The sequence below is a fragment of the Ambystoma mexicanum genome, chromosome 1q, assembly GCF_040938575.1.
Source record: "Ambystoma mexicanum isolate Mex_15411 chromosome 1q, UKY_AmexF1_1, whole genome shotgun sequence".
Taxonomy (NCBI): domain Eukaryota; kingdom Metazoa; phylum Chordata; class Amphibia; order Caudata; family Ambystomatidae; genus Ambystoma; species Ambystoma mexicanum.
The window spans coordinates 296,621,781-296,649,616 of record NC_090922.1 but is presented as its reverse complement, the minus strand read 5'-3'; the positions used below and the strand labels follow the sequence as shown (position 1 = coordinate 296,649,616).

Sequence of the window (27,836 nt, the reverse complement as noted above, 5' to 3'; positions counted from 1 at the left end):
CGTTAATGCTTACCATCCTATCTCGCGTCCCCTTGATGCTAGGACCACGATAGTTTGCAGCAGTATGTCTGAAGCTCCCCTGAGTTCCAAGCCTCAACTCCAAACGGCGACGTTTGCAGCACAGTAGCCCAAGTCAGAGCTGGTCAGCTACAGGGCAGTCCTGGCACTTTGGAGCGCTCTTTTTCGTAGGACTCCAAGCTAACGTTGATAATGAATGTTTCCTCCACTCCAAGGATTGCAGCTCCTTCGCAGGACTGCTGGAGAACTTACACAGGACAGGGCTCTACCAGGGCAGCATCAGAAGTTGGTCGCCAAGCCTTCTTCGGACGGGTCCTCGGTCTCCTTACAAGTCTTGTAGCTGGACAAGAGTCTGGCTCCTTCAGTTTCTTCCAGGATCTCTGTAGAGTGGGTGCAGCGGGCCTTCGTCTTATCCTAAATGCCAAGTAAGAGCAGCAGCTCCCATTAGCCAATGGCAGATCTGAGACACACACCCCAACCCCCACTTTCCTGTGTACTGGAAGTCCATATAAGGAATTTCCTGGCCTCACAGGCCAGGAAGAAGGTTGAAAGACAAGATGGCCAAAGGACATGTGAAAAACCTTGTGGCAGAGCCATGTTTGATCACTAGCCACATGCGGTAAGGCTGAAACAAAATGCACCAAAAAATGTTAAGTCACTGCTGCCACCAGCTTGTCATTTTAGCACACCTAGAGTAACCAAAAATCCTCTTAGTGTTAGCCTAGGGCAAACCATAAAGTGTACCCCATTGTACGGCTTTGTAAGATGCATTGTACCGTGATAAAAATGACCACAAGTGGTCAAATGTTACTCAAAGTAGTGACAAAGTAACTAGACTAAGGGAAACAATGGTTCCCAGTACTGACAGTCTGAAGGACATGACCGTTTCCCCATAATAGATGAGCCAAAGCCAGTGTAGTGAATCGTAGTGCTTCTCTCCACTGTAAAAAGAACAGGTCAGATACCAAAATAAAAGCAAAAAGTATGGGGGTCCATAGAAATAGAAGGAAAGGTGCCGTGAAGAGGAATCTTTCCTAACACCCTCCAAACAGACTCTGACACACTCATAACTAGTTATGGCTAGTCTTTTAAAGTGTTAGGCCTCTGCGAAAATAAGTGCAAGCATTTACTTACCTTGTGTTGGTTTTGTTTCATCCCCTTTGTGCCTGAAACATATATTCTAAAGTTAAAGTTATTACATGATTTTTACTTACCTTTGAATTGTATACTGCCATTCTAAAGTATTAACAAAGTTATTTACTCACTGTGAATATTGCATTGTTTTTAGTTTTGTCTATTAGGTGGTGCTGAAAGCGCTACCTATAAAGCCGAAACTATTGTCATTGTAATAATAGCTTTAACATGAGAGCTTCAAATGGGGGCTTTGGATGCAGGTTTGTAATGCTTTTCAACAACGGAGGTTGAACTATGAGGATGGATATTATGTAGTTTGGCCATGGGTCCCACCCATTTAACTCCCAAAGCCTTGTGAAATCTACAGGGTTTTCCTCCCATTCCCAACCATCTCCTCCCACAACACACCTCACCTTTTTTGCACTCTCTGGCTGATTGTCTACTGTGTGGTGAATTTGTCAGCCATTTTTACTTCCAAAATGGAGGCCCCATGTTTAAATGTCATTAAAAGTTATTTGACTTGTTTGAGGCGCTAAAATATATTTACTGCAGCTTTTAAGTTGTTACACATTTTAGTGCAGTACTAGTTACCTTTTGGTTTAAAATGGTTCTGAAAATGGCCATTTACTGATTTGTAGGGGATGCTCTAGTGCTTTGAAATGTAAGCAGTAGCCGAATGGCTGTACAGTTTGTTATTGATGTCACTATTATATTATTGGCTCTCGAGTATGTGTTTTTTTCCCCCCACATGGCAGCCATTTTCTTTCACCCAATCCGAGCAGGGCTCTAGTTTGATTAGACTTTAAACCAGGAGTAGTGTCCCTTTGCTTCTCATTTTATTAAATATCAGAGAGGCATCTCTGTTCCATGAACCATTTCTTAAGCAAGGCTACAGTAATGAGCAGATGTTTTATCTCCCGCCCTGAGTCCTAGAGCATGACCCAGGGCCGGAGCCTTATTCCAGGGATGGCAGCTCACCCCTCCGAGCCCCCCACCCCCGGGCTAGTCGGCTCCCCTAGAGGAGTGTTGTGAAACAGACACAGCCGTGAATGCGGTATCTGGGAAACGAGAAATTACTCATTCACGCACTTACTCAAAGCATATTCACTCGCCTACACTTCTAATGCTTTGCATTTTTGCTGCGTTATTTTCAAAGAGCATGCTCCCCTTATGCTTGAACAGTGAGTGCTTTGCAATCATTAAAAGCAAATCCCAACAGGCTGTTTAGGTTACTAACTCAGCCAGAGACTGCACTCAAATTGAAATCTGATAGATGCAGAACATAATTGTGGTTGACACGTTCGCACCGTCTAATATAAATTAAGTGAGAAAATTGGACTAGTTAGGCTGTTATTCATAGGTATTGTAGGTAGGATATAGAGAAACCTATAAGAAACTATTACATTGGAGTACAGCAAGAGGCGAGATGTTCTCAGGAGGGGAACACAGCTTGTAGGTGTTGTTTGCTTACTTACCTGCCCATTGACTGTCCATGACATGCAATCCCTACGACCATTCCAACCCATTAACTGCCTATCCCCGTCTAAAACACATCCCCCTGGGATCCCTTGAGATAGCTCTATCAAGAAGTAGCATCAAACTGTGGCATGATAATGTTATTTCTAAGCAGTTGGCGGAGCTTTGGTGGCTTAATTGCAGCTGTAAATGTGCTACTGATGTAAAGAAGAATGCCTTAACCAAGTGTGCCTGCAGCGGTATCTAGTCATTGCATAGAATGAAATAGCATCAAATACCTTACCATAGAAAAAAATGCATTGACAAAAAATCATCGCATGCTTTTTTATTGAGGCAAAGGGTTTATTTTAATTGTAACAGGTTTTAAAGGTTAAAAAAGGAGGGTTGGGGGGAACAAGCCAATTTAAAAAAAATGAAAAAAAGTGCATTTGATGCTTTTTATCGATGCATTTTTTTTATGGTAAGGCATTCGATGCTACTTAATTCGATGCAATGACTATACACCCCTGCAGCTACTTGATTTATAGCTATTCCTTTCACTGAAGCCATGTTAAGAACAAGCACTGATAAAGCCAACAGTTTTGTTTCGTGTATAAGTATTAGATAGGCGTTTGACAGCCACTGCTACCATACAACCTAGTAATCACAACAGTCATCAATGTGTTGCCTTCGTATTGGCTAGGTTGCTTATTGCAGTTCGTACCACATGCCTATCCTATGTCTCAGCAAAAGCCAAAACTATTGGCTTTGTCTATGCGTGTTTCTTAAATTGCCGACTGAATGTTGAATGTTATAGTACTTACTTTTTTACCTTTACCTTGGGGGGGTGTGTGTGTGTGTGTATGTATATATATGTGTATATATGTATATGTATATGTATATATATATATATATATATATATATATATATATATATATATATATATATATATATATATATATATATATATAATAAACCACTGTTTTAATGTGTCTGTTTCTCTTTGGACCGAAGTTCTTTGTACCACCTACAGCGTGTGTGCCCTCCTAAAATAAGCCCGGCTGCTCAGCTGTTGCTACCAACATACTTGTGTGATTGCTTGCGGCTTATACCAAGAGCTGGAGCCCTGTATCCCAAGTGAAACTCCATAACAGTCACTGTGGGTCTTGTTTCCTCTGTTACCCTGGCTGCACCTCATTTTTTAATTTTTTTAATCTAAAGTTTGGTTTTCAGCTGGTCAAACTTTGCGGACAGAGTTTTGTGAAGTAATCTTTGAAGGTACATTTCAAATGCATTCTAATGATATCATAGATGGCTTAGTAGTTATAGAGCAATTAAAAGAAAACCTGTGTTAATATGAGTCTATTATCGAATTTCAAAACATCAATTGGTGTTGCTGGCAAAAAAGATTAATTTATTTACTGACAGGAGTTAGGCAGTATAACATTGCTGCAATATTATGGCGAGACTTTACAGGAGGCTCACCATATACAATGGTATCTTAAGAATGTTTCTTTTAAGCAGGCTGTCCATACCCATGTGCAGTTTCGATTTGATCAATTACCCAAGAATTACCTTTTCAGATGAATGATACACCTTTATTATAAAAGAACCTATAGATTGTGTCACAATATGTTTAAAATTGAAACAATGTTAACAAATTGGTTTTTATACATTGCACCTACATGAAAGTGATGTGCCAACGTGAGTTGGAATATAAGAGATCTAATTTCTAAGAATGGGGGTAAGATCTACTGAGGTAGTGGTAAGAGATTAACATTTCAAGTTATAAGCTATTATAACCAGGTTTAAAAAATCATTTGCGCCCTTGGTTCTCCACTTGCACACAGTACACCATTTCTTACTCGCCAAAGTTAAATCATCACTCACCAATGGCTAGTGACGAGTACAAGTTTCGAGGCCTGGTTTTGGGGAGAGGTAACAACTTGACAGTGGTACCGATCATTGTTTACAAATGGAAACGCACAGAAAAATACACTTAAAGAATTTTAGAACATGACTTCTACAGCATGGGGTCTGGCATGGATTCACATGCTCATGAATATTCCCCGTCAGGCAGGGGATACTCGGTAAAAGTAAAAACAGTTTTGCTTTCACTTACAAACTGTATTTCTCCTGTAAACCAATAACTGTACTCTGGGTCATACTGCCTCCAGCCAATGACTGCCTTTTCCCTAAGCCCCTCCTCTGTCAGCCATCTTCAAATTTTTACTGCACTTTCAAGTGTTGGGAGTTCTTGAGTTTTGCTCTGTGAGCTTTTCTACGTTTTCTTTGTGCTTTTTTTGAGAAAATGTCCTATTTTTGTCAAACAGAGCCCAGGTGCTCTTTTCTCCATCGGCCGACAAGCGGGGATCCGTTTGTCAGGGAATTTCAGCACCCCACAAGGGCAAGAATCATCAAGTTTCCAGAAGGCCATTGTGCCTACTCTGCACCACTGACCATCTCGGAAGAGAAGAAAGAGGGAAGCTCCCTTTTCAAGCACTGCTCCAGATACAGACTGCGGAACGTGTTTGTGGAGGACAAACACCTTCAGTGCCTCTACTTTCTTCACCCAGATCACAGAGAAGGAGATTGCAAAATCTGCCTCGGGTTCTCAAAGAGAACAATGAAGGATCGTCCCAGTAGACTCGCAGCGTGACTCAGTGCCTAGACCTCTGACTCCAAGCAGGGTCATGCCTCACCCAGGACTGGCTGGTCCGAGGAGCAGGGTTTTAAGTCCTTTGAGGGTGGTCTATCCGTGGGGGCCCAAGATAAGGCCAAGCACTGCAAATCCGTTTCTGTCAGAGTCGACACGCAAGCGGGTCCCGTGATGGGAAGGGCGTGATTAACCTCACCATCTTCCTCCATCTTCAGCCATCGATCCAGCTCCTCCTCAAAGAGGAAATCAGCCAACCCAGCTAAACTGCGAGAGAGGTCCGAGAAGCCTAGGGTGGAAGAAAAGGCGGTCGGCCTGCCCAAGAAGGCTTGAGCGGGGCAAGAACTATCGTCGTCGACGATCGAGATGGTGGCGGCTGCTCTCACGAAGGCCAAAGGGGCTGACCCACGGAAGGTAGCTCTGACTGTGCCCAGGGTATCCCTACCCCTGAGGTGGGAGGCCTCGCCCGGGGCAGTGGAGAAGACACCAGAGAGGATGCTGAGCCTGGCTCCAACGCCTCAGGATGCAAAAAAGAGGAGGGGGGGTCGAGGAGGCCTCAGTCGTGCCACAGGCCGTACCCCAGGGCACGAATGTTTCTTCCTCGAACGAGGAGGAATAGGAGTCCACGCACACGGGCCTCAAGGACGTGGGCGACGACGATGGAAACGCCGGCGGCGACGACAGCGCAGGGCCCAGTAGACCTACCGCTCCAGCCCTGCCAAGAGATGTATCGTTGGACATCCTTTCAACCCTGCACAAGTTGGTGTCGGAGATCCAGAAAAGGATGCCGGAGGTCCCGGGTCGGCTGAACCCTGCCCCGGTAGCCCCGGATCAGCCTCCGGCAAAAATGAGAAAACATCATTCAATGTCTCTGCATCAGCCTCCACATCCGCACCAGGTGCCCCCTGACGGACACAGCGACGACGGATGACATCATCACAGCAGACGGATCACTGCAGCCGAGGGAATCCCCACTGGATGAGGTGGGGTCGTTCCATGCCGTGGTCGTCAGAAAGTCAGCTCTTAATGTCGCTGGACCTGGAGAATGCCTACCTTCACGTCCCCATTCACAGTAAACATCGAAGGTTCCTGCGCTTCGTAGTGCAGGGAAGACACTACCAATTCAAGGCCCTCCCTTTCACCCAGGGTGTTCACGAAGTGCCTGGCACCAGTGGCGGCCCATCTGTCTACAAGGGATCCACGTGTACCCGTACCTTCGACGATTGGCTCATCCGGGCCTGGTCAGGAGAGGTAGCCGTCAAAAACGTGGTCAAAAACGTGGAGAGGACTGCCCAGCTACTGACAGGGCTGGGGTTCTCCATCAGTTATCCAAAGTCCTGCTTGACTCTGTCGCACAAAGCTCTATTCCTGGGAGCCAGGCTCAACACAGTCTCGGCGGAGAGAGTAGCGGCTATGCTGAGGAAGGTGCAACAGCTGCTCACTGAAGTCGGCCTCTGTGCGGACCATGAAGTCGCTGCTCGACATGCCGTTGTGCATCTCCCTGCTTAGACGCTGCAGGCTGCGGATGCATCTTCTTCAGGAGTTCCTTGACCCCCGCTGGATACACATGTCTGGAAACTTCACAGATAAGATGCCTCTTGACCAGGAGTTCTGTCGAGCGATAAGATGGTGGGGCGTACACTCACACTCCAACATCGCCCCGGGCACAGGGTTTCAAAACCCCCATTCTTGCAGCCCTAGAATTTGGAGGATACGATTTTCCAGCAGACTGCAGGGAGGTTATTGCCAAGGCCAGAGCGTCATCGACTCTTAAGTGCTACAATCACAAGTGGAACCATTTCTCTACGTGGTGCCGGTCGCAGAAGATCAACCATCTGAGAGCCACGGCCCGCAGATCCTTCGCTACTTGTTGTCCTTGTCCACGGCGGGGCTGGCACACGCTACTATCAAGGTACATCTGGCGACTATATCCCGCTACACCAGGTCTACAGGACGATCTTCTCTGTGGTCCCACTGTCTTGTCAAGGAGTTCCTCAAAGGATTGTTTCGATATTTCCTGCCGGTGAAGGCCCCGGCATGGTATTGGGGGAGCATTCCTACAGCAAAATGACCACAAGTGAGCAAAGGAGAGAAACACCCCCCCCCCCCCCATGACGACCATCCACACTTATTTATATTAGACAACAAACAAATAACCAAGTCTTTGACATGACTTAGCAACTCAATTTTTGTGCTGCACCAAATGCCATCTTTTACTAGGCCCAAGAATGATCTCTCATCACAGCTCTCCCTTCCTCAGCGCCGCACACAGCCAGCCCAAGCCACCTCTGCCTCCTTCCTGCCCCACACAAGCCTTGTTCTCACAGAGGTCCAGCCATTCATTGTTGCAACGTTTAGTATCACTTCATGTCAGATGAGCACATTGCACTGTGTGAGACCAGAGCAAGCCACAACGAATGTGATCATCCATCTCCACTCACCCACCTGCCCAAGCTCCCTCGACCTCCCCCCCTCCCCACCCTGCCAGGCTACGGTCCACCAGTCCCTCACCGCTGTACTCTTTCATGTGACTATGCATCTGTCCCCTCTCAGTGACCATTCCAGGACACCCACAATAGCCCTAATCCCATGTACCAATGTATCCTCCTCAAACACATGCCCATCTATATCATGAGGCATCAGGTAGATCAAACCCAGAGAGAGAGAGACCTGGGGATGAGGCCCTATGTTTTATGATCCCCTAACTGCACGGGTTGGAATGCCAATATATCTGTCAATGACCTGAAAGTACCCCCATTCATGCCTTGATTTTTATGCTTGCCATTTGTCTTATGCAATCAGTTCCCGTTTAGTTTAGATAGATAGCATTGTAGCACCTCTCTGCCCCAACCTTCACACCATGGAGATGAGCCCAGCAGAGCCACATGTGCCAGGAGCGGTATCAGGTAATATTATCCCCATATATATGGTAGCCGTAAATATCATCGCCGGGAAAAGGTTGCTGCAATATTATATGGGTGACCATATATATATATATGGGGACAGGGGCAAAAAAATAAATTAAAAAAAAAAAGAACAAAAAAATTGGGGGGTTGCGCAGGTGTCCCCCGCATGTTCCATGTAATAATGTCGCCACAAAAAACGGCCATTTTTCGGCAATATTTTTGCATGGCGAGATTTTTGTGGCAACATTATTACATGGAACCCCAGGAGCGACTGGACTCAATAACCAATTAGCACCCTGCCATCTATACAGTATCAACTGTGCCATAGGCCTCCCCCAAACCAAAACCAATACTTGTACCTTATATGTAACATCACTACTGACGCTGTGCGTCTTTTTAATGAGCTGTCCGTGTATTGTTTGGCAGAGCGCTCTCGGGCTGCAGTCCTTTGCAGTCAGTATGACCCAGAGACCAGTGATTGGTTTAGAGGAGAAATACAGTTTGTAAGTGAAAGTGAAACCGTATTTTCTTTTACCAAGATTCCTGGCCTGACGATGGGGAATATTCATGAGCATGTGAATCCATGCCAGATCCATGCTGGAGAAAAATAGTTACAGGTAAGTAACGTATTCCTTTTTCCCATTTATATCTGATAACTAATATGGAGTGGAGTTTCATTTACAAAAATATAATTTGTAAACATTAAGTGATGGGAATTCATATTGGTTGTCAGAGGAATCAGTCTACAATGTATATATTTTTTTAGATGCAGAAATGGCTTGTTTTTGATGAATTATAGGTTTGAAAATGAAACGTTTGTATCTTTAGAAAGAAATTAATCCTTTTTAGTGTGTTATAATTATAATAATTTATTATGGTGCATCAAAGGTTTATTTAAACAAATTGATATAAAACAAATAAATAGTGTAGTGTGGACTCCTATTACCATGATTTTCTTTTGATTGATGAGCTGGTAACCAAATGTACCCAGGGAGCACGCGCATCCCCCCAAAATCTGATCTTCACTTTAAAACAAATGAGAGATACCCACATATACCTCCCAGCAAAAGCATAGCTGCTAACAGCACTTGGATCCATTGATAGATAGAAGACCAATGTGTAAAGTCATTGATCCACCTTTATGGCCCACACTGGCCTAGACATGCTATGCTTGGTTTAGCCTTTACAATTCATAAGGGCTTATTGTGTTGCACAGATAAATGGTGCCTTTGTTCGTTGGCTGGAAAACATGATCTAAATCAAGATTTGTACGCAGTTAGTAGCTTTGTTTTCTTTTTGCCACATTATTGTAGTACTACGCCTTGTCCTGTTAAAAAAAAAAAAGTTACTGTATTGGATACTGAGAGTTCAATATTCATATCTGTAATAATAAGATAGCCATCTTATTTATATTATAACTGCCTTAGCTTTTCTTACAGGTCTTCGTTTTTTCAATAAGGACAATTATTTAAAGATGAGACGAGCCTCAGAGTTTAATTTGACAGATCATGGCGACTCTGAAGAAGAAGAAAAATGTACTAGTCCAAACTCTAGTAAGTTAAATTTTCTTGGTCTGTATCCATTTCACTGGTCCCTTAAGGGACACATTCTCCACACAGGTTATATTGCTGGAATTTTACTTTAAATACCCTCCTTTTGTTTATTACAAACACCCATGAGTGGCTAAACTGTCAACCAAGGACAGTGAATGATGGCATGCCAATTTAACATAGAATATTGCATGTCCATTTCTGGCCACTTCTGAGTACTTACTTTTAAGAAAGATGTTGCAAATGTGACACTTGGACCTCCCATCTCTCTCATAATTGTTCAGCAGATGACTTGCTATCTGGGGTTGGAAGGAGGGGTTGTTCAGTGTGGTGGGGTGGGTGGGTGGGTGGATGGGTGGGTGGGATGTGAGAGGGAGAGTGTGAGGGAGGGAGGGAGGGAGGGAGATAGAGAGGGAGGGAGGGAGGGAGGGAGGGAGCGGGAGGAGAGTGAGGGAGGGAGGGTGGGGGGGCAGGGGGTGAGAGGGACACACAGAGACACTCTCTGCCTATGCTTTCAGTTCAGGAACCCTAATGAACATCACCATGCCATTCCATAAGCATCACAACCGCTCATGGAGTGGGGGGAATTGAGAAACTTCCTTTTGTAACTTCACAAACCCTGATAGATGGGTAGGACTCAGTGGGTCTGTCTTCCAGAATTTGATCAGATTACAGATGATAGTCCTGCTAGCAACCTTATGGCAGTTGATTAAATGTTGTGGTAGACTCAGCCGGAATAAAGGCAGAGGCTGAGCTCCCGGGAGTCATTTGCATAATCAAGTGTTACCCACCTCCCTGTCCAGAGCTGCAGTAAACCACCTATTCTGCTAAATGAAAGTAGCAGGTAGAGCAAGGTGCACAAATTGAGTTTGGCTACATTTATCTGGGACCAGCTATTTAGGGAGGTGGTCTTCGATTTCCATAAGATACTTAGCTGTTGGAGATTTAAAAAATGAAAAATTTCATAGCTTATAGGACTAGCAGGATATTTTCTGGGGTTGTGGTGCCATTTGTTACTGTTTGGGATTAAAAGCAAGACATTCTGAAGCAAGGCATCCTCCGTAGTATCATAATTTAAAGAATAGATTACATAGCAGCAGTATCTTCACAAGTAGAGGATGTTAGGCAGAATTTTCATTTCTGTGCTAATTGCCTTCAACCTTAGAGATCCCCAGCTCTTTTGCTGGACTTAGGACTGTTAGGCAAGATTGTATGCAGTACCTTGTGGGAGACTGTACCAGCCTTGTCCTCTTGGCAACATTTGCTATAAGCATGTACCACACAAGTTGGTAGAGTGACTGAGCAGCCAGGCTTATCTCAAGAGGGGTCAATGTGAGCAGTAGGGTAGTTACAGAGATTCACAGTGACAAGTATCCAAATCAACACTTACTCTCAAGGTTTCTTGATTAAACAATTAATTATTTATTAATTTAACAGTCAGTTGAATAAGCCTTCTTTAGAAGGGAGTAAAATATGTAACACAATAATATATTTCAAAACTACACACTCTGTTTCAATAAATCAGTAGATACCCATTTGGAATGGCACAGACACTTCCTACACCTTGAGGTGACTTTAATAACTAGGACACTGTGGACATTGGTATATCACTGGTGCATTTAGAGCAATACTGAGATTAGTGTCAAAAAGGAAAAGATCAGGGAATAAAACAATTGGTTAACAAATATTCTTCACCTGGTAAGTACTTTTTTAACCCTCCAATTTCCCAGCTACACAACTTATCTAATGTGTGACTTTTGTTGAGGGATAGTTAAAGCACAAAGTCAGAGGTAGGAAGAGACTTTCGGGGAGCCAGGACAGCCAATGTCAATTGAGCAAAAGTGTAGGTGAGCTGAAGCACTTCTTGCAGTTAGGTAAACAGTGTTGCACAATGTTTTAGAAATCTTTGTAGAAAATGAAATCACCGTAGGGCCACCAGCTGGCAGGTTTGTGAAGGGCAAAGCTGCAAGCAACTCTGCAAAAGCTCTGACTTTGGTAACTTCTTCTCTGAAAAAATGTGTTCTCTTCATCAAAAGATTATCTGCTCTCCTTCTTACTCCCTCTCCCTTCTGTCCTTGCCCTCCCCCTCGGCTTGCATGTCTGAATTTTCTCCTATCACTCCATCAGACATTTCTCTCCTATCCAAATCCCACCCTACTGCCGCCCTTTCTGATCCCATCCCTACCATTCTTATTCCCAAGGTTTACCTCCTACTTATCCCCTATTTAACCTCCTTCTTCAATACTTGTCTTTCTACGGCCTCCTTCCCTACTGCCTTCAAGCATGCCACTATTATCCCTATCCTTAAGAAGCCTTCTGCCAATCCCCTTTTTGCGTTTAACTTTGCCCAATCTCACTTTTACCTTTCCTCTCTAAACTACTCGAACGCCTTGCCTATTCTCAACTTTCGACCTTTATCTCTAACCTCTCTCTCCTTCCCCCCTCTCAATCTGGCTTCCGCCCCAAACACTCCACTGAATCTGCCCTCACCCATGTCCAAGGAGAGATCCTTACTGTTCGCTACGCTAAGCAATCCTCAATCCTTATCCTCCTTGACCTCTCTGCTGCTTTTGACACTGTCAACCACTCTTTCCTCCTTTGGCTTCAAAGACTCAGTTCTTAACTGGCTCTCCTCTTAACTCTCCAACCGCTCATTCGCTGTCTCTTGGGACGGTCAAACTTCCTGTACCTTCCCTCTGAACTAAGGCATTCCCAAGGTTCTGTCCTCGGACCCTTCTTATTCTCTCTCTATACTTCACTTCTCGTTCTTCTCTCCTCTTTTGGGATTTCCCACCATTTCTATGAGGATGACACTAAGCTGTTCCTCTCCTTCTCTTCCTTCACCCCTGACTTTCATCTTAAACTCTCCTCCTATCTCACTGCCATTAAAAACTGGATATCATCTCATTTTCTCTCTCTCAGTACGGACAAAACCGAAGTCCTTTTCTACCCTTCCAACACACTTCCTCCTCCCTCCCCCCTCCGTCCATTAATTTCACCCCAGCTGATCTTCCCATCTCTGCTCATGTCCGGAATATACTTGGACTCTTCACTTTCCTTTACTTACCACATTACCCTTACTCCTCTCTTGTCTCTATCACCTCTTTAATATCTGTAAAGTCTGTTCCTCTCTCACTTTCCATGCTACCAAACTCTTAATCTCTTCCCTCATCTTTTCTCTCCTCTTCTACTGTTCTCTCTTTTTCGGTCTCCCCTCTTCCCATCTTGCCCTCCATTAAATCCCTCTACCACTCTGCCACCCGTACCCTCTGTCTTCTCTCGCCCCATGATTCCCTCACCAATTCACTTTCCAATCGAGGCTGGCTTCCCTTCCACTCCCAACTTAAATTCCACTTCCTTTGTCTCATTTTTAAATCTCTTCATGACCTTGCCCCTCCTTACCTCTCCTCTCTTCTCTCCTTCTATGCCCCATCTCACTCCCTATGCTCTGCTGATCTCTTTTTACTCTTTGTTTGCCCACGTCCTTGTGCCTCTATTCGTTTCCGCTCCTTCCAGCTCCTTGCTCCCCTACATTGGAACTTCCTTCCTTTCTCTATCTGCTCCACGTCCACCTATTCCTCCTTCTGTTCCTCCTTAAAATCACTCCTCCTTCTTTACCCCCTCCCTGACTTCTATCCCCTTCCTCCTCCTCTTTCTCCTCCCCACTCCATCTTCCTGTTCCTTACCTCTCCCTGTCTCCCCAATGATCTCCATCCTCCCTTGTACTCCTCTACTCCCTTTTCACTTTCCCTTTTCTCCTCCCCATACCTCTCCTCTTCCTTCCCAAATGCAAAGTGTTCCACATGCTGTTTTTCTGGTTCGATTCATGTATATTGTATTGCTTCTATTTTCCATGTTTGATGTTTTCTGGTTGTTATGCTGTAAAGCTCGTTGGAGTAAAACACTATAAACAATAAAATACAAATAAAATACAAAAGCAACCAAGACAAGTCTCTACTGGGGGCTAGCAAGGCTACACAACAAGAGGTAAGCAACCCCTTAGTTTTACAGTACCTTTGGTTTGAATAAATTTGTTCCAGGTGGCTTCTATTCCAGGTGTAGGTCTGCAGATCCTGGTGTTCCTGTGCCTCAGTCGTGGCAAGGGAGGACGTCTGGGGACACCTGCACTACAAATTGAAAGTCAGCGGCAGCAATGGCCAAACTTAAGATCAGCAGCACTTCGCGGTTTCAGTTTCTCGCAGCTCTTGCACACTGCACCACTGCGGTTCTCGAATGCCTTTATGAGGATTTCTTCACATCTGGGGTCCAGCACTCTGTTGAGGTGGCTCGGGCTTGGTCAGTCCTGCTTCATTGTAGTCCGGAGGAACTTCCTGGAGCTCGGGTCTGACTTTAAAACGATGCACTCGATTTTGGTATTCCTCTCCCTGGCAATAGGTTCCTGCAGCAGCAATGGAAGAACAGCCAGCTCTGAGAGGATGTCCAGACGAGTTTGCCTTGGGGTTGATTGGTCCCACCAACCCAAGGGGAGAAGTCGTCCGTTGCAGGGCTTCTCTTGTCGAGGCGAATTCAGAGCTTCAGCAATGCAGCAGGGCTTCACCGGGCAAACCAATGGCCCAGGAGTTGCAGCAAGCGTATCTTCCAAGTTCTTCTTCAGATTCCTTCGTCCAGTAGTCGACTCTGCTTCCAAGACAAAAGCCTCGCCTTTTATGCAGGTTTCTCCCATTCATTCGCAGCCTGTCACTCACACAGTAGGGTGGCTGTCTTCCAAGGACAGCCAGCTAGCCAATGACCTTTGGGTGCATTCCTGTAACTAAGGTGTTTAAGCACAGGGAGTTTCAGGCACCTGCCTCACTTCCTGCCCTGCCAGACATGATGGAGCCAGAGGTGGGCTTCACCAGAGAATTCCGCCAAAGACAAAATATACAAAGAGACCAAACCTGGTTTGGCGCGCAGAGTAAAGCTCAAGAAGGACCTTTCCAACAAGAAATGGCAAAAAAGACCATGCCATTTCGACAAAATGGGCACCCATGGGTGCTTTACTGGAACTGCAATTGCAGCCTGCGGTAGAAACATACAATGGTAGGAAAAAGTAAACCGCTGCCAACAGCCATTAACTGTAGAAAGGGTAACATAAAAAATGTTACCTGAGAAACTAGACAAAGGGGATACTAAGTTACCCCTCCAGCACCCTATTGTAAGATAGTATGTGCTGGGTCTAGAAAGTTACAAATGTAAGTAAAGTCAATCTCACTTCACTGCTCTTGGAAACAGTAGTTTAACCAAAAGAGAGTATTTAAACCTTTGAGAAATCTGAGAGACTTCCCTGTGTCACTGCACTGAGGGTGCTGTGTGACACAATGTAAAAAGATGATGCCTATGGAGTTTGTCAGACTCCAAAGTCAAAAGAAAGTGTTTAACCCTATAAGTGCCATGGGTATTCCCCCCCCCCCTCCCAGTGCCAAGGCCTTTTTTGGTGATTTCGGTATGTGGCCATTCAATGCCTTGTACCTTTTTTGTTACATGAGATGTCTCGGCCAAATTTGGCCCCTTTTTTCCCCACATGTAGGCAGTCGTAATCCTAGGTTGCTGTAGGAGGGGTGAGAGAAAATAACCGAAACGGGCGAAAATTGTGTGTTTTTTCAAAAAATGCGAATAAAATGATGTACAAAGAAGCCTGTGGTTTTTTAATTGTAAGAGCTTGGAGCAAATGGTTTGCTGTGCTGAATTCCCCAATTTCCTGGCTTTCAAGAACAGGTTGAGTGGAAACAAAAAAACATTACTTTGATGTGGTTATCAACCGTTTTGTGCGAGGTAGGCGATTTTGGCCATTTTTGCCAGTTGGACATGCATGGACGTAATGGAAGAAAAGAGTAGGAAACCCGAATTAGAGGACAGAAAGTCATACATTTCTGAAAAGTAGACAAAATTCCAAGTTTAGGAAGGGGTGATTTGCGCAGGTCGGGCAACAACTAGGTAGAGGTAAATGCCATAGATTGGGGGAAAAAGCGGGAAAATGACCGAAAAAATGATATGTGGTGGACATGGTTGGCTTGGTACGGCAATGGCTTCTATGAATTTTGAGAACAGCAATGCTCCGCTACATTCCCCAGACTCTTGCAGTTAGGAAAGCACACATTTTTTGTAGTGTTTCACAAAACAAACAATACCACACGCCAAACACTGAGCCATGGTACACAGGAGTTTTATGCTTACGGCCTGAACACACAGACATATTTAGCATGTGTAAATCAGGAAAACCAATGTGGTGAGGAACGGCAAGCATACATTTTTTGCAAGAGCACAGGTAGACCTTTTCAAGGGAGGTGACTTGTGCAGGTTACAAAAGTGTATGGTGCCTAAAGAAGTGACTAAATGTAAGGCACATTTGGGAAATGAAAGGGTTGTGTGACAAAGGGCACCAGCAAATGGGTCAAAACGTTATGAAAATCACACAAACACAACGAATGTCATACCTTCCTGCGTTCCCACACGTGTCCTGATGAAAACGGTACCTCACAGTTGTGGGTGCACCTCTCTGGGCACCAAGGGGAAAGCCTTAAAACCCCTACCTCCAAGTCTGTTCTGACAGCTGAATTTCACACTTTTTCCAGACGGGCACACCATACAGATATCTGCCTCGGGTGTCCAAGCCACCAGGGAAAACAGGTAACCGCATGCATTTCCGAAAAGAGGACACCCTTGGGAATCCGCAGAGGTCTGACTTGCGCAAATCGGCCCAGAATTTATTACCCAGCAACACCGGCAAAGTCAGAAATCTGGCGAAAAAAAAACACATTTTCCACACATTTTACTCGGCTCAACCACTGAAACACGCTGCCAACAACACATGGCCTACCGTCCCGCTATCCCACAGGTGTCCCGATGAAAACAGTACCTCATGTGTGGGTGCCCCTACCTGGGCGCCAAGGGGAAAGCCTAAAAGACCCCTACCCCCAAGTCGCTTCTGACAGCTTAATTACACACTTTTTCCAGACGGGCACACCACACAGATATGGGCCTCGTGTGTCCAAGCCACCAAGGAAAACAGGGAAACCCATGCATTTCTGAAAAGAGGACACACGTGGGGCTACACAGAGGTCTGACTTGCGCAAAGCGGGCCAGAATGTAATACCCAGAATCCCTGACAAAGTGAAAATTGTGTTATTTCCCCACCAAATACCACACTTTGTCAGGGATTGTGGGTAATAAATTCTGGGCCGCTTCGCGCAAGTCAGCCCTCTTTGTATTCCCACGTGTATCCTCTTTTCAGAAATGCATGGTGTTCCGAGTTTTCCTTGTCAGAACAGACTTGGGGATAGGGGTCTTAGGCTTACCCCTTTGCGCCCAGGTAGGTGCACCCACACGTGTGAGATACAGTTTTCATCATGACACCTGTGGGAACGCTCTTGCCACCCACCGAAATACACCGCCAACAACACATGGCCTACCTTTCCGCGTCCCCACACGTGTCCCGATGAGAACGGTACCTCACATGTGTGGGTGTACCTTCCAGGGGCGCAAAAGGAAAAGGGTAACCCCAAGCCTTTCGGCACAGCACATTTTATCATGTGGGCAACCTACAGATTTGGGCCTAGTGTGTCGAAGCCAGCAAGAACAACAGGGAACCCCATGCATTTCCCAAAAGAGGACACCCCTGGGAATCCACAGAGGTCTGCCTTGCGCAAATTGCCCCAGTTTTTACATGATTTAGATTTTATGTTTTCACTGTTTTTGGACAAAGTCCATAGGCATCTGCTTTTTGTATGGTGATACAGCACCTTCAGTGCAGTATCACTGAGAAATCCTTTGGATTTCTCATAAGGCTGAAATACTTTTTCCTACGTGAACTACAGTTCCCAAGAATAGTAAAGTGAAATTGACTTTACTTACCTATTCTATTTGTAGGTTCAGCATACACCATCTTATGTGGAGTATTAGGTGGTTACTTAGTAGCCCCTTATCCTACATTCCCATGTAACATATGTATGTTACCCTCACTACTAAATGGCTGGTGGCAGTGGTTTAATTTGTCCTACCATTGTGCTTTTCTACCACAGGCTGAACCATCAGCTGCAGTACAGCACCCATGGGTGACCATTTTGTCAAAATGGCCCGTCTTCTTTTTTTGCCCTTTTCTGTTTGTGAGGTCTTTTTTGGCTTTTACTCTGTGCATTGAGGCAGGTTTGAGCCCTTTGTTTGTCTTGCCTTTGGCGGGCTTCAGCCCTGAAGCCCGCCTCTGGCACCAGTGTGTCTGTAAGGACAGGGTGTGAGGAAGAGTCCCTAAACTCCCCTGTACTTTGTCTCTAGGAGTGCCTGAAGGAAACTAGTCCTGATTGGCTGGCTGTCCTGAAAGAACAGTCACCCTGCTGTGTGATTAACAGCCAAGGATGTGCATGAGTGGGAAAAACCTGCTTAAAAGGCGAGGGTTTTGGGGTTTTGGGACTACAGGAGAGTCGACCACTGGAAGAAACATCTAAAGAAGAAACTGTGAATGAAGCTTGCTGCAACCTCCTGGATCTTCAATTGCCTGGCGATTCCCTGCTGCTGTGCTGACCTCCTTTTTCACGTTGACAGAGAAGCTCTGCAGGAAAGACTTCTCCCCTTGGGTTAGTGGGACCAACTAACCCTGAGACGAACTCCACTTGGCGCCATGCCCAACTTGCTGTGCCTCTCCGTTGTTGCGCCTCTCCATTGCTGCAGAAGCCCAATGCCCGGGGTCGAGTGTCCATAATAGAGTGCAACGTCTGCCACGGAACAAATCTGGCCAAAATCTCCAGGAACCTTCTTCCGACCCTCCAGAATCAAGAAATCCCAATCCCCTCAACAGATTGCAGGACCAAGGGAGCACGGAAAGTCCAACCTGTGTCCTGCGTTCTGCATCAGTGCTGTTTACAAAGCTCTGAAACCACAAAGTGCCACTGAAACGAAAAGAGCCCATAGCTGCTGATGACCTTCCTGAGTACTGCCGCAGGAGCCCTCCAGACGTCCTCCCTCTTGTCCCCATGACTGAGGCTCAGGAACCGGGGTCTGCTTGGCTGTAGCACGACGGAATCCAGCTGGACCACCTTTTCATATAACCAGAGGTACTGTTTGGGCTTGGGGGTACTTACCTTCTTGCCATAAGTTGTGCTGTCTCACTTGAGGCTTGCACCTACCTTCTGAGTTGATTTCAACTCCCTTTGCAGAGGCTTAACAGCTGGTGGCCCTACAAGTGATTTTTAATGATCTCTCTAACTTTGCGCAAGACTTTTATCCAAGAAGTGCATCAGAACTATACACTGTGTCCAAATGACTTTGGCTGTCCAAGTGTTAGGCAAGAATTAATGTAGTAACCCTATGGGAGACAACACCAGCCTTGTCCTCTTGGTATTGGGTAACCCACCTATTGGTATAGGTCTCTACTATACAAGTCATTACTGTGACTGAGCAGCCAGACTTATCTCCAGAGGGTAAATGTGAGCTGTCGAGCTGTAGCATCGAAATCCACAAATACAAGTATCCAAATAACACTTACACGCAAGGTTTTCTAGTAAAATAATTATTTATTTAACGGTTAGTTTTAAATAAGCATTCTTTAAAAAGGGCAATGGGCACCAATAAAAATACACTTGAAAATAAATCAAGGTAAAGCAAGTAGATACTCTTTAGAGATGCTTCATACACACCCTGAGGTGACTTCGCTAACTAGGATAGTATTGGCATTTATATATCACTTTGGTAATGTTGAGGTTGGTAAAGAGGAAAGGTTAATGGAAGGAAAAAGGTTAACAGGTTCTCAGAGCATATGAGCTATTTTATAATCCCCCAATAAAGTCTAGATAAAACCTTTCCAAGCAATATTAGTTAAACACCAATGTATCACCTATGAGGGACAGTTGGAATCAAAGTCAATGACTTGGAAGTGTCTGCAGGGAGCCAGGACAGCCAAAGCCAATTTGGAACAAAGTCTATGGAGCCGAGGCACATCATAGATAGCACAAAGGTCTTGCACATTGTTGGAGAGTTTGTTGTAGAAAATAGCTGTCGGGCCAGAAGCTGTTACACTTGTGAAAGTTAGAGCTGAGATAAACTCTAGAAAGCAGCTACTGCAAATCTCAACGGAGACAAGTAAGCTACCGACAAAGAGGTAAGTACCTCTTAGTCTGAACAGTACCTTAGGTTAGAAGAAGAGGATCCAGCTGGCTACTGTCCTGGTTGCAGATCCTGTGTTTCTGCGCCTCAGTCGTGGGGACAAGAGGGAGAACGTCTGGAGGACTCCTGCACAGCAGTTCGGAGGTCGGCGGCAGCTACGGGCTCTTTTCAATTCAGCAGCACTTCATGGTTTCAACTACCGGCAAATAGCAGCACTGCAGATTTTGGACACTGGATGGGCTTCCTTTGCTCCCTGAGTCCAGCACTCTGGTGAGGTAACTCGAGCTTGGGTTGTCCTGCTTCCGGAGGGTTCTCAGGATCTTCCTGGAGCTTCTGTCTGGCTTAAAGACGTGGCAATCGACTACGGATTTCTCGACCTCCGGCACTCTGTTCCAGCAGGAGCAAAGAAGTACAGCCAGTTGGGGATGGTCCTCCAGCAAAATTCGTCTTGGGGTTAGTTGCTGCCACCAACTCAAGGGAAGAAGTCGTCCTTTCCATAGCTTCTCTTGTCGATTAGGAATTGGAGCTTCAGCACAGCAGCAGGGCTTCACCAGGCAGTTCAACGGTCCAGGAGGATGCAGCAAGCTTCTCTTCATGATTCCTTCGTCGGATGTTTTTTCCCAGTGGTCGACTCTGTTTTAAGTCCAAGAAGCCTTGCCTTTTATGCAAGTTTCTCCCATTCATGCACATCCTAGCTGTCACTCACACAGAAGGGGGTGGCTGTCCTACAAGGACAGCCTGCCTGCCAATAAGGACTGGATGCATTCAGGTTGCCCTGGAGGCAAAGGTCGGGGAGTTTAGGGCGCCTCCCTTGCTTCCTGCCCTACAACAAACACTGGGGCCAGAAGTGGGTTTCAGTCCTGAAGCCCGCCAAAGGAAAATCGAACAAAAGGGTTAAACCTGGTAAAACCCAAGAAATACCTCAAAAACAAGAAATGGTGAAATAAGACGACCGGGGCCATTTTGACACAATGGTCACCCATAGGTGCTATACTGCTGCTGAGGATTCAGTCTGTGGTAGAAAAGCACAATGTTAGGAATATTAAACCGCTGCCACCAGCCAAGTTGTGAGGGCAACATAAAAAATGTTACATGAGTAAGTAGGAAAAGGGGCTACCAAGTGTAACCCCCCAGCACTCCACATAAAATGGGGTGTGCTGGACCTACATCGGAAAAAGGTAAGTAGGGGGGCGCTGCGGAGCCCGACCAAGATGGCCGTGGGTCCGTGAAGCTCTCCAGCACCTTCTAAATCCGGCCTGTTATCCGGTAGTCTTGGTGCAACAGCCTACGACCAAGCTGTGGTATATGAAGCTGCTTTGTGCCTGGCCCTGGCAGCAGATCTCCGGAGGGTAATTGGGGCCACGGTGGCTGGAAACTGATGAATTGGAGCTGGGGCCGTGGGCCGCCCCTGTGAGGAGTGGGGGGGGGAGTGTGGAACTGCCTGGTGCGTGGAGTGGCGGTGCTTCGGGTTGCCGCCCGGAGTGAGGATTGGGAGGACAGCAGCCTGCGGCGTGTTACCTGTGTGGGGGGCCCGCTGCCTGGAGGGCACCCCCTGTGCTTCTACACGCTGAAGTGCCGCTGGGGTGTTCCTGGGTGCCTGTGGGTGTGTTCACTCTCGGCGCCTGGTGTGGAGTCGGCAGGCCGCGGCGCTGGCGGAGGGAAGCGGCGTTGCAGGCCTAAAGGACTGGCGCTTTAAGAGCCCTGCTGATCGGCGGTGCCATTGTGGCTGGACAGCCTCTGTCGCGAGGCGAAGTGGCAGCTGCTCCCTGCGGGGCGTTTTGGCTCGTGAGCGGCCGATACGGAGGAGGTGGCCGTCCCCGAGCCGGGCTGTGTGCCGGGGTGGGAGAGGGCAGGCGGAGCTCCCCCGGTGGTGGCTGGATGCACGACTGCCTCCGTCGTGCGGATCAAGGAGGATAATTCCGGTGGCATCAACGCGCTCCCGAGGTGGGTGCCTGACTGGGGGAGAGAGGGGTGGTGGAGCGGCTCTGTCCCCCCGATGCCGCTGTGGACATTGATGCCCTCAGTTGGATGCTTCTGGGTGTAGTGTGCAGCTGGGAGGCGTCCCTAGAGCTCCCCGAGGCAGTGGTCCGGAGGGGAAGGGATAAGGTGCTCCACTTGTAGTGTATTGATGCTCCTGGTCAGGAGTCAGTGCATAGCCTGAGGAGGTTAATCAGGAGTTCTGGAATAGACCCGAGCCTGCTGACACTGCACTAAGACTGGAAGGCGCTGTGCTGGCTGGGCCAGTGCGTGTGGGACAACATTCTGGAGGCTCGAGCCAGCGGCACACGGGTGCTGAGGGGGGTTGGGCCCGCATGGCCCGGAGCAGTCCAGTTCTGAACTGGTAATTTATGCCCTGAGGTGGGGGTACTTGTGACTGTGGACCACTGTACTGTCTTCCGGCTCCCTGTGTCGGGTACGGAGAAGCCCGGTATTAGCCGGAGGTCTGGACTCACTCTCGGGTGGGGAGGGTAGTGCGGGTCACGGAGGTACGGCTAGTCTTGGCCAGTATATCCTGTAGGCTGCACTAGTGGCCCGCCTACCTCTCATGCCATGTCTAAATCCGGGAAGGGAGGAAAGCAGCAATCAAGGTTGAACTTTGAGATGCCTGTGCAGGCTAGGAATAGTGGCCCAGGCAGTGACTCGGGGGCGCTGCATGCCGTGGGGATGGATCCGGACCCGGCGGCTGCCTTTCAAGACATTAAAGGGATGGTCTAGTAAAAAAATTTATTTAAAAAATAGATAGGTCACATAAAAAGAAATATACTAGCATCCTCCGTTTTAAAACTACCTATGTAAAATTTTGAGCTATTCAAGCTCAAAATTCGAAAAAGCAAGCACAGGGGCGCCGCCATTTTGTGAAATGGAGGCCCTCCTGTGCTGGCTTTTGCTTAAAAAACTTAGAAAAAAAAACGCAGCTAGTGCTTATTTTTTGTAAAAAAAATAAATAGCACTTACCGAGATTCAGCTGCAGCTTTCCTGCTCTGGTCTCCGGTCCGCGTCCTCCGAGTCCCGGCACTAATGAAGGGAAAGCCACCCAGCGGTAGACTTTGTTTACTACAGCTGGCTGGCTTTTCCTTCATTAGTGCCGCAAAAGCAAAAGCCAGCACAGGAGGGCTTCCATTTCACAAAATGGTGGCGCCCCTGTGCTTGCTTTTTCGAATTTTGACCTTGAATAGCTCCAAATTTTACATAGGAAGTTTTAAAACTGAGGATGCTAGTATATTTTTTTTTATGTGACCTATCTATTTTTTTAATAAAATTTTTTACTAGACCATCCCTTTAAGACCATGCTGGCACAGTTGAAATGGGGGATACAGTCTCTAGATGGTAAACTTGATATGCTGACCTGCAAGGTGGACCATATGCAGGTTCGGTAGGACAAACATGGGGAAAGATTGGCTAGGGCGGAAGAGCGCATATCCGGTGTGGAGGATGTAGCAGCCTCAGTGTCTGGGGAACTGGCTGTGGTCAAACGAGCCCTGAAGGAGCATGGGGAGAAGCAGGAGGACATTGAATCTAGATCCCGCAGGAATAATATTAGGATCGTCGGCCTACCCAAGACGGAGGGCCAGAAAAACATGGAGACCCTGGTGGAAGAAATATTGAGGGAGGCCTTGGGCCCGGACGATTTCTCCCCGCCATGCGTTGTTGAGAGGGCGCACAGGATCCCAGGTGGTTGGAAACCGATACCGGGTGTTAGAGAGAATTCTCTGTTTAGGCTGAATTTCCTAACCTATTGAGTCCCCCAGCAGCTTTGCTGGATTTTTGGGGTTTATGTTTTTCTCCTTCCAAGAGTAAGACTCTTTTACCCTCAATATTGGACCTGATTTGAGGTTGTCTCTTTGATTCTAGATGTGTTTTATGGGGTCTTTTACTCCATAGGGCTTCATGTGTTTTTGTGATGTGTGTTACACAGCACCCTCAGTGCAGTAACGCATGGGTGTCATAGTGACCCCCCAGTATAGACTCCATACCCTGGGACTGACTACTGTCTCCCAGGGCATGTAAAGTCACCATTGACTTTACTAGTCTCAACTTCTGAACAGAACCAGTACAAACCATCATATTGTGGATGTACTGGCTTGGGGAATTCGATTGCCCTGGGGTCTGTTAGTCGAGGGGGCACGTCTCCGTCCCCCCTGATCGAGTTTTGGCTGGTGGCAGTGGTAACTCCTTTTTATATTTGACCGCGAATATATTCCTATGGGATTTTCCCATTGTTCGAGGCTACCAACTAATTATTTAATTCTCATAGCCTCGAACATACCGCCGGTTTATTTAATTAATATTAATTCTCCGGTTGGTATTTTTTGCCAAGACTCTGTTCTAAAATGGCGTTTGTGTTCTCTTCTGTGACTCCAACCCAAGTCGAGCCCTTTGTTCCACTTTTTGGCGGACTTCTCCACAGAAGCCTCCAAAAGTGGTGCCACTCTGTCTGGGTACCACAGGGGGGGTGGGAGAGGGTTTAGGCACCCTGGACCTGAGTTACCTTGGTAACTCAGGTCGCACTCTTATGTGATTGGCCCAAGTGGTGAGCCGGCCGGCTCACCACTTCGCATGTTTGAGTGACAGCTAGGCTGAGTGAATGGGGGTTTTCTGCATAAAAGCAGGACTTTGGGGACTGGAACTTCAGAAGTCACCACAGGACCTAAGAATCCGACGAGGGAGAAGCTGAGCCGACCTGCTACGACGACACCACCGGTGGAGCCCTGCTGAACCGTCTCACCACTTTTCCCAACGACAGAGGAGATCTTCAGCCCGGAGAGTCTTCTTCCTTCGACTGGTGGGGATAACCAGTCTGCTTCCTTTTTTCGCTTCCTAGAACATCTCGTGGCCGCCTTGCCTGTGCCAAGCACCCCGGCAACCGGGATACCACGTTTTGCCACTACCGCGAATCAAAGGGTAGTACCTTTAACCGGAAAACTCCGCGGCTGGTTTCTTCCCTGGCAGTGCAATGACCTTCCTCTTTCCTCCACGTCGAGATCTTCTCTTCCTCTGGACGACGCCGCGACTTGCACCTGCTGCCAGGAACAACTGCCCCGCTGGAGAATCCTTTCCACATAAGGTACCGTGTTCCACCTGGCTTCCCTTGCAACTGACTGTACGGGGTAGATTTAGCCCCCGGCTTTCGACCCTGGGTTAGCCTGGGACACCCTGGCTAAACTTTTCTGAGCCTAACTAAAACCTTTCCGAACTCCCTGCAAGACTTTTTAAGCCTGTTGTCTTTGTGTGATCTTGGGTGCATTTGTGCCCTGCTCTCTCCAAGAGTGGGCCCGGCCTATGGACTTTGGCTCACAAGTAACTTTTGACTTTCCTGCCTTGCTTAAGAGTTCCTAAGTATTAGTGTGGTGTATTTTTCCTACATTCTGCCTTTTTCCCTCCCTTCTTCGTTAACTTGTTGGAGTGCCATCTATAGTTAAGCGCTCACCTCTGTTTGGAAATAAGTGGTGTTAACTAAGACTTGTCTGATAAGGAATAAGGAGTGTATATATGATAATAGTAAATGTGTTTAGAGTGATTTACAATAGTAGTGCTGGAGTGTTTCAATAAGTGTGTTTTTAAATAAATAATTATATACCTTGTTACCAAAGCTCTGGTCAGTGTTTGCTTGTGTTATTGTATTTGAGTGCCTAATGTGTATACTTCGCATACTGCCTAACTCTTCTTGAGGGAAGTCTGACTGCTCAGCCACAGCTACCAGGTAAATCTGGGTGGTACAGACTGCTACCAAGTGGGTTTACTGCCAACACCTGTAGTCCTAAATCTTTTGCAGTGGTCCCCAAGGGAACTGCACAGGTTTCTGCCTAACACCGGGGCCCCCCCTCACCCACTAATTGCCCGGTTATTGAATTATCGGGACAGGGATACAGTACTCCGGAAAACCAGGGAGAAAGGCACGGTGTCCTACAGAGGGGATGTGATTAGGTTCTTCCCGGACTTCTCTGATAAGGTGCAGTCTGCTAGGAGAACATTTCTAGACTTCAAGAAGAGGCTGCGAGACAGGGGCATGAAGTATGCAATGTTATTTCCAGCTAAGCTGCGCGTTGTGCATGAAGGGAAGTCGTTTTTCATCCTGACGCCGGAGGAGGCCGCCTCATTCCTTGATATGCTGCCTAAGACCCCCGGATCCCAGAGGAACAACGTCAGCACTGTTGGGTCTTAGATAGGATGCAAGTGGCGTGGCTAAATCTGGTGGTGGGTGTTGCACCCACGTGTAGAAACAACAACTTGGTGGCGAGGTGCAATGGAGAGTGGGGCCCGAAGCCGCCCCTTGTGCAGAAGCAGTTGTACACATGTTCATGGTATTTGGGGAGCTGGATAGTTGGGGGTTCTGGCATGGGTGGGGGGGGTACCTTATGTGGAGCAGCAAACGGGCGGAAATCACCAACTAGTTGGGCGGGGAGTGGGGGTTGGAGTGGTTGGGTCTCCGGTGTGGGCAGGGGGGAGTTTATGTTGGGGTCTATAGAGGGATGGGGTTGGGTAGGGAGGGGAATCACCGGCAGATTAGGGGATTGTCGGTAGAGGGGGGGGGGGGCGGGAGGGTGGCGCTGGGTGCTTTGGTGATACACATGGAAGGCCTGGAAGCTTGTGGAGTTGAGTGGGGAGGGGTTAATATGTGCTCTAATGTTTTCAAATGGCGACACTGAATTATTTGACTTGGAACGTCAGGGGCCTGAGCAGTTTGCCTAAATGTCGGAAAGTTTTGCGCTATTTGGAGCGCCATAATGCGGGGGTGGCTTTTCTTCAGGAGACCCATTTGACTGCAGCCACTGAATCTAAGTTTGGCAAGAGCTGGGGATGTCATCAGTATTTTTCTTCCTATTTCTCTTACTCTAGGGGAGTGTGTATTCTGGTGCATAGGTCGGTGGGTTTCCGTCTTGTCAAGGTTGTGAAAGATCAAGAAGGCAGGGCTCTGGTGGTACAGGGGGTGATCCAGGGGAGGTTATATACATTGATAAGCTACTATGGTCCCAGTCATGACACAGTGGAGTCACTTGTCTGGGTGGAGAGGCAACTGGGGGTACTCCACGATGGGGAAATTGTTTGGCCAGGGGATTTTAACTCGGTCTTGGATGCCTCGTTGGATAGGGTGGGCGATGCGGTACGTCCTGGTAGTAAGGCCTCCTCTAGGATTCGGGGCATGCTCCCGGTGTGGGATATGGAAGATATATGGAGGGTGAGAAATCCTGGGGCATGTCAATTTACACGCTACTCAGCTCCACATGGTTCGGCAGCCCGGCTAGATGATTTCCTGGTGTCCCGCGCAATTATTGGTTGGTCGGTGGGGGTCGGTATTGTGGCCCACACTTTATCGGACCATGCCCCTGTTCTGTTGTCAACTCGAGTGGATGGCCGAGACAGGGTGAGACCGCCCTGGCGGTTTAAAAGTGAGGTACTTACAGATGTGGTCTTTAAGGAGGAATTGTCGAAGGCTATAGAGGCGTATTTCGAGGCCATTGATGGGAAGGGTTTAAGTGTGTGATCAGGGGTGAATGTATTGCTAAGGAGCTGGGGATTCTAAGGAAGTTACGGAAGGATCTGGCAGATACGGAGGACGAAATACAGGTTCTGCAGGAAAGGGCACCTGTCCCGGATGCAGCTCAGAGGGGAGGTATTGAGCAGAAACTACAGGAGTTTTATGCCCTTGCTCAGCGGGAGGTTAAGTTTATGTGGGATAGGGTAGCTCCTCGGCAATACGGGGAAGGACAGGCCCCTGGGCGGTCGCTCACGCAACTTACTCGGCTGGGTGGCCGGGAGAATAGGTGACGGCGATCACGGATGAGGGGGGAGTTGTTCATTACGAGGTTAAAGGGATTGTTCATGAGTTCCAGGAATTTTATGGTAGGGTATACGCGACCCGCCTATCGGCGGCGCAGGCAGATATAGAAGTGTTTCTTGACGGGGTGTGGCTGTATTGGTGCGCGGAGGAGCAGAGGGACTGGTTGAATAGGCCGGTGACGCTGGAGGAGGTGATAGATGTTATTAAGTCACTGCCGGGTGGGAAATCCCCGGGCCCTGTCCTT

General features: G+C 47.3%; 1 protein-coding gene across 3 annotated transcripts in view; it reads left to right on the top strand.

Moving 5' to 3' along the window:
* Positions 1–27,836, top strand: part of LOC138527486 (zinc finger protein 25-like) — a 778,719-nt gene that overhangs the window by 527,512 nt on the left and 223,371 nt on the right. For 2 of the 3 annotated variants that reach the window (XM_069638722.1, XM_069638730.1), the window contains one exon: positions 9,598–9,723. In XM_069638722.1, coding sequence (XP_069494823.1) covers positions 9,598–9,723 — 126 coding nt within the window. The remainder of the gene's footprint in view (positions 1–9,597; positions 9,724–27,836) is intronic. The other variant, XM_069638740.1, reaches the window with a different exon arrangement.